The 7,690-nt window shown below is 41.7% G+C and overlaps 1 protein-coding gene across 1 annotated transcript; it reads left to right on the plus strand.

Annotated features, from left to right (window-relative positions):
- The first annotated feature begins 1,376 nt into the window (after positions 1 to 1,376).
- LOC121053330 (protein DOG1-like 4) lies at positions 1,377 to 2,355 on the plus strand. Its single transcript, XM_040520232.1, has one exon. The coding sequence runs from the start codon at positions 1,377 to 1,379 to the stop codon at positions 2,061 to 2,063; it is 687 nt and encodes a 228-aa protein (XP_040376166.1). The 3' UTR covers positions 2,064 to 2,355.
- The last annotated feature ends 5,335 nt before the right edge of the window (positions 2,356 to 7,690 follow it).

The following is a 7,690-nucleotide window of genomic DNA, read 5'->3' on the forward strand; positions in this document are numbered from 1 at the left end:
CAATCGAACGACTTCACACATACCCTTGTCAAGGGAAGAATGGTTTGGCGGAGTCACAACCAATGTTGACGTGGTAGGGAATCTCCGAATCAGTAAGATGAGACCACACCATACCTTGTTACAATATAAATGTTCTTATAATACCACCGATTTAATCCTCGCATAATTTAAAATTTTGGTACAATGCTTAACCTCACCCATACTCAAATGCACCAAAATTTACTTCAAAATATTTAATTTAATGTGTTTGGAATTATTCTTGTACCTAAATGTATTGCTATATTGATATGTGCTATTTTAGTTGATAAAAGATAAAAATAATTTGATTATTTAAAAGTTATTTAATCATATAAGCAGTGAAATTAGATACTATAAAATTAGAAAACTCCTATGCAAAGATGAGAAGATGGGATGGTAAAGTTCGATATAATTTTATGACTCCATACGTAGTTCAGTAGCTTCGGAAGCATACTTTAAGAAAATATAGAAAGAATACAGTAATGAAAAAAAAACTCAGCCTGAATGCTCCGATGCGTGCTTACGCATGCAAATAAATACTAACTCCATCCAATCCATACTAATTTTATTTTTTATTTTTTAGTTACAACGTTTTGATTTTTTGTCTTATTTAAAACTTTTACGATTAATATTTTTATTATTAGTGAAGCATAAATAATACTTTAGCATGACTAATTTTAAATAAAATTTATATAAATTTTTTAAATAAAATAAATGGTCTAACAAATATAGAAATAAAAAATAAAATTATTACGGAATGGAGAGGCAGTACAGAAGAGAAGCCCAAATTTGATGCAAAGACCAACGACGACGCCGCGCGGAAGGTTACCTGAACCGGAACAGGAGGCCACCCACTAATCCGGCACGTGCCAGGACCAAGCTACCTGTCGCAGCTCGGGGAAGCCAACTCCCGCCTCGCCACCTCCCGGTCTCCGTGCCACGGGCAACATGCCAAGCAACGCAACCAGCGGCGCCGTTGCGTGTCCGCCGCTCGTCGCGACGCAACACCACAACCCACGCGGAGAACCGCCCCTGTGCCGGCGTCACTGCCGTGCGGCCGCTCAACTCTCCTCCCATCCCATGAACCCATCTATCTCCCCCGCCGACCACCACCCAACCAACTGCAGCTAGCTGTGCTGCCCCGCAGTCACGGTCGGCAACCTCTGCTCGCTCCTTCTTCTCCCCTCTCGTCTCCCCGGCCGCCCGCGCGCGCGGGCGGGCGGGCGAGAGATTGCCTCCGCGGCTAAGTAAACACCGCGTCCGCGTGCGTCGTCCATCCCTTCCAGGCCAAGAAACTTCGCCCGATTTATGCACGGCAGGCCGGATGCCGGCGCAGCAGCCATTCCGCAGGGACGGCGATGGAGCGCGGCGCGGGTGGGCATGAGATGGTGGCGTTCTACGAGGCATGGGTGGGGCGCGAGGAGCGGATCATCGCGGACCTGACGGGCGCGCTCCCGGCGCGGCGGCGGGACGTGCTGGCGCCGCTCGTGGACGCCGCGTTGGGGCACGTGGGGGACTACTACGAGCACAAGGCCCGCCTCGCCGACCGCGACGTGGTGGCGGCGCTCGACCCGCGCTGGCTCAACCCGCTCGAGCGCACCTTCCTCTGGGCCTGGGGGTGGAAGCCCGCGCTGGTGTTCCGCTTCGCCGACGGCGGCCTGGGCTCGCACCCGCACTACTCCCACCAGCAGCGCCGCGCGCTGGAGAACCTGCGCGGCGCCACGGAGGAGGCCGAGCGGGAGGTGGACCGGGAGGTCGCGGCCGTGCAGGAGTCGCTGGCGGGGCCCCGCGTGCTGGCGGCGCTGCGCAGGCAGCACCCGCGGTACGGCGAGGTCGACGAGGCCGTCGCCGCGGTCGGCCGCTCGCTCCGCGTGCAGCTCGCCGCGGCGGACGCGCTCCGCGAGCGCACTGTGCGGGACGTCGTCGGCATCCTCGCGCCCGACCAGGCCGGCGCGTTCCTCGCGGCCATGCTGAGGTTCCACCTCGGCGTGCACCGTGCCGGCCGCAACTGGGGCCCCGGCAACGGCGGCCGGAGGGGCCTCTAGTGCCCATGGCCTCCTCTACGCGGCGTCTAATTTCTGCAGACCAAACAAGCCACGTCTACGTTAGCTGTAACTGTCAGTGTCACTGTGTCAGTAACGGGAATAACGGTCGCCGGCGTCGGTGACGTGCGCCTTTTGGCGTGGACCAAATGGTCGTCGTCGCCCACACCCAGCCTCTTAATTGTTCTGTCTCAAGACTCCAGCGTGCAGGCATCGCAGGGGCGGAGCCAGAACCAAAGCCCCTCCTCTCTATGCCATTTGAAATTTCATGAAATTTGATTATTCAAAATTTCAAATATAGGTGGTAATAGCAATGTTTGTGTTTTTTGTCTGCTTTTATGGGGTGGAAATGAACCTATGTCAATGTTTCTTCGAAGCTCAGTTCGAACTACTCCCTCTGTTAAAAAAAATCAATTCTTTGGTTTTTTGCCAGTGTTTGACCATCCGTCTTATTTAAAAACTTTTAGAAATAAGAAAAAAATTAGTTACACGTACTATTTATGATTTATCATCTAATAAAAACAAAAACATCAATCGTAAAATAATTTGAATAAGACGAGACTCAAAGATTATAGGTAAAAAGTAAAAAATTAGATTATTTTGGGACAAAGTAAAAAATGAAAAATTGGTAGTTTATGAGTACAATTTCAAAATCTAGTTGATAACTTGAGAGCAGGACAGAAGATGTCTCCGCGGACCAATGCAAAGTCAACTTCGTTCGGTGCAGTGTTGCGTTGGATCCATTTCTCTCCCCGTACTGATGCGCCTTGCACGCTTCTTTTTTCTTTCTCGCTGCCTCATCCAAAGTTTCTTTATACTAAAAATAGTTCTATTTAATCTTGTTGGATTTTATCCAATTTAATACTGATCGACACGAAGGGAGTGATCGTTTCGCTTATTAAGAAAAATCAAATGGTAAATTTGTAAATAAAAAGTAATTTTTAATAAAAATTTTATATAAGTCTTTCTGGTGCTCAAAAAGTTATGACTGAAAAATAAACGATGAAAAAAGAACCCAAAAAATACTCAAAATTTAAAATTTAGCTATTATAACTATTGCTATCGAAAAGATACCGGTGAAAAACGTCGGAGGTTCACTCTGGAGACCTCCAAACGTTTAGGTTCACCCTTATTCCATCGAATATTTGGACGTTTATTATAAATAGTAAACGTATATTATAAATAGTAAACGTAGACTATTAATAAAACTCATCCATAATCTTGGACTAATTCGTAAGACGAATCTATTGAGCCTAATTAATCAATGATTAGCTTATGTGATGCTACATTAAATATGCTCTAATTATGGATTAATTAGGTTTAAAAAATTCGTCTCGCGGATTACCACTTATTTATAAAATTAGTTTTTTCATTAGTCTACGTTTAATACTTCAAATTAGTTTCCAAACATCCAATGTGGCATAGGGCTAAAAAATTTAGCCCTATCTAAACAACCCCTAAAACCATTCGACGGGGTTTTGGAAAGGGGATAGGACTGTAGATGGACATTATGTTGGGCTCTGTTCGAGGAGCTCGACATTCCTGTTGCAGCCATCCAGCCAGGAGGACTCGACGTTGTTGTTAAGGGCAGATACAGGTGTCAAGTGGTTTGCTTGTGTGCTGCAATTATTTGAGATGTTTTGTTGCAATAGTTCATTATATATGGTGCAACAACAATTTCTTAAGATAATGCCCTTTTCGTTGCAGACTGCTTCATCCTTCCTATCTAAATGGTGATTATGTCGAGCTCCAATGTTCCAATAGAGAACATTTTCCCTTTCCTGGTTCTTTTACGGAGTGTGATTTTTTCTTCTAATTGGTGCAGTGTAACGTTGTAGATGTAGCATTTGATATGGATGGATTTTGTAGATGTGCTAGCATTTATATAGATGTGTTTCTTAGGCTATAGGTTATTTAGTAAATACTGAGGTTAAGACAAAATATCATCGTTTAGCCATCTGAGTGGCCAATTTTTCTATTGTAAATGGCTTAGTTTCTCTTTCCAAATACTTCGTTGGCCCAAAATATATGGATTTATATATATTGGACTCCGTCCGTGAAACACATAGCCCAGTGGTTAAAATGACCTGAGTAGCACCTGAGTTATTAGGTATATACCCTCTTGTCTAAAAAATAAAAATAGAAGAGACTAAATAAAAAAAATACTGCCAGCAAAAATGGATATATCAAAAAAAATTAAAAATGTAAATTCTGTTGCCAAATTTAAAAAAATGGATATGTCCGGTTGGGTTGGGTAAAAATACCCATCTCTAACAAATAAAAAAATAAATAAAAGAGCCTAATGTAAATTCTGTTGTGATCAATGAATAGTTTCTATGCATCATCACCTCCCGGGAAACCGGCGATGATTTGTCCAAATATTTTACGGTCAATTGCTCTATTGACTTTGTTTTGAAGCCTAGCTAGCCCCATTTAATTTTGTTAAATTGGATTTGATTCGGAAACTAATAGATGAATTTTATTATGATAAAAAATTATTTTTAGAGATCGTTTTTTTTTTGCGATATATAGATACCGAGGGGTATGTCCCTGGTGTGCTTTTGGTAAGATTTAGAATTAGAAAATTAGAGTTTAGAATAGTTGTTGATTCTAGATCGACAATTTTGAGAGGAGTAATGTTGGTGCGATTTGTAAATACTAGTTGATGCAATAAAGTCGACATCGTTCAATCTACATCGTTTGCTTTCATCTGCCGGTGTTTTTCTAGATCCCGATGATTTGATCGGCGGCATAGGAGTGGCGCGATAAAGGTAGCGGTAGCACAGAAGCAGCACGATCAAGGTAGCGGCGGTACAAAAGCGGCGTGATCAAGATAGCGGCGGTACAAGAGCGGCGTGATCAAGGTAGCAGCCTTTCGTCAATTTCTTCGATAGAGGTAATCTTTTATTCCACAAAAGATTTTTGGGTTCTGGTTTTCCCTATCATTCACCCTATTTGGTAGGTTTGTTTGGTATCGTTCGATCCTACAAGATTATTGAATAGTCCCACATTGATTTTGGAAGAGCAAAAGACCTAGGATATAAGTGGGGAGCCCCTCACCTCAATGGCTAGCTTTTGGAGAAAGGCCTTTACGATCTTACAATTAGTATCAGAGTCTGGCTAGTTTAACATCTCTAGCCCGATGGACACAATGTGTAAAGGACTAATGGACTATAGGTGCCTGCGGGACTCGTATACCTGATGGACTGTGGGGCCTGTATACGGTAAAGGGCGATGAAGAACTGAGGGACACCAATATGTGAATGGGGAGATTGTTGAATAGTCACACATTGGTTATGGAAGGATAAACAAACTAGGATATAAATGGGGGAGCCTCTCACCTCAATGGTTAGTTTTTTGGGTAGGAAAGACCCTCTACGATCCTACAGTTCTTTCATCGGTTAATTAGATTTATGACATTATAAATTTGCTAGTTTTGAAATATGTTATTCCTATTCGACTAATTGTAAGGATGCCATTATAATTTTAGAACTGTTTTAGATATGCCATTTTTGGATCAAATTGCCCTTTACACATACAAGGGCACAGTGAGCCGTAGAAGAGCAATATGGTCCAATATTTTTTAAAAAATACACCGAAAGGGTATGGAGTGATATATTTGGAATAGTTTTAAAATTATAATGATATTCTTACAATTAGTCGAATAGTAATAACATATTTTTAATTAACTCTTGTTTCATTGGCATCCGCCTACAAGCTGCAATTGAACAGCTCAACTTTGCATTGCAAAAACAGAAGTTCTAAAATACTTTTTTTGCCATTGCTGTAATGAGCACGGGGAATCTCGTCCTCTCAAATACTCCATCTGTTTAAAACATAATTATTTTTAGAAAATAAATTCTATACTACAATATAAGTATTTTTTTCTGATATTCGTGACTCTCATTTCATTAATGATTTTGGTTTTTTTTTTCTGATATTCGTGACTCCCATTTCATTAATGATTTCCCAACCAGGAAGAAGCTTAGAAAGAAAAATATAAACCGCTTGAAAATTAACCACTGAAGTGAATAAAATGATATTTTTTATCCAGCCTTGATATTTATAAAACAACCTGGAAATGCTTATATTTTAAAGTGAATAAAATGAGGTCTTTTATCCAGCCTTAATATTTAAAAAATAACCTATAAATGTTTATATGTTGAAACGTAGAGAGCAGTGAACATCACTGAAAAAGAAGGGAGAAAAACCTAATTTATGAAAGGTGGACGATCGAGCGAACCTTTGCGTCGCTATATTCCCGGCTGCCCGTTGGAAAACATGATCTAATTGTCGGTCGTTCCTTTTTCTTTTTGCTAGAATCATCTATCTTGAACTCTTTTCTCGTACTGGGAAAGCATCTCCCAGTTAAGTCACTGCGATGGAGAAAACGCATGATATTTCAGATAGAATAATGATACAACATATGTAACATACAAAAGTGGCTTTGTTTCACAAATATGTATACAAAGTGATAACTAAGGATCAGTTAGCTAGTGTGACGTACGTGCATCTCTCTTTTATCAATGATTGCAAAAAACTTATTACTTTCTATAAAATAATCAGGTATTAACTACCTAAAGAAAATTGTGGTGGTAGTTGGTACAAGTATTTTCACTTTTCGACCATGAACAAATTACAAAAATAAACTAGTTTAAAAACTATTTAAAAAAAAGAACCATTTGCTCCACGCCATCCCCGACGGTGCAGAGGTCCTTCGTTTCCGCATCAATAGGATTGGCATTGAGGTTGCCTCCTATATGGGCCGTACTTAGTCAGCAAGGTCAACGTTGAGCCCTTACGCGTAAACGAAAGACCTTTTCTCCTTCAGGGGTGGCGGATAGTAAAACTATCTATCTTTTAAATAAGTTTCAAAACTAGTCCATTTACATAATTACTTCTCAACAGGGGTCAAATAGTGTAAAATTTGATGCTTTTGGCACAGACAGATCCGCCTAGCTGAGTCACAACATCCTCCGCTCCCCATCACGTCTCACTTTATCACCTTTTCTTAATAAGATGCAACTGAGGGTTATTGGGGAGATCGTTGCCAAACTTATCCATGAGATGCAAGTGCCTCCTCACATTTACTATTGCCCTTGGCAACATATTATCTATGAATAGGACACTGATTATGGTGTTCCACTTTGATCTAATATATTATAGTGTATCAGAGTATCCACGGCTATCACCCGACAACACTACATAGTTGCTTGTACCTTCACCTATGTTATAGTCGATCCCACCGCCGTTGACTGATATTGACTTCCAAGGATCACGACTTTAGTCCAACCATGTCACATGACATTTCGAGCATCCAGACGCAGTTCCTCCCTAAACTTAGTCATAGTCCTCACAATTGAGCACAGTTGACTCTCAAGTCACCTGCACACACAAAGACAAACCAACTGTTTCCGAGCACACATATCACAACCGACTCACATTAGTTACACACAACGACACGAATTTATAAGCCAATTATTCATCACAAAATATTGATCATGACTATGATCTTACCGTTTCCTCCTCCCATCCACAAATCCGCATCTCCAATAGCACAAACTGTCGCGGCCCCAACCACCAAATCTAGCAACACAAAAACGGGAGAACCTAATGAACAAGAGAAAAAC

The sequence above is a fragment of the Oryza brachyantha genome, chromosome 1 (assembly GCF_000231095.2).
Source record: "Oryza brachyantha chromosome 1, ObraRS2, whole genome shotgun sequence".
NCBI classification, from domain to species: domain Eukaryota; kingdom Viridiplantae; phylum Streptophyta; class Magnoliopsida; order Poales; family Poaceae; genus Oryza; species Oryza brachyantha.

What these genes read in the sequence shown, in the direction of transcription:
- LOC121053330 (XM_040520232.1), top strand. Translation starts at nt 1,377, where the DNA reads ATGGAGCGCGGCGCGGGTGGGCATGAGATGGTGGCGTTCTACGAGGCA.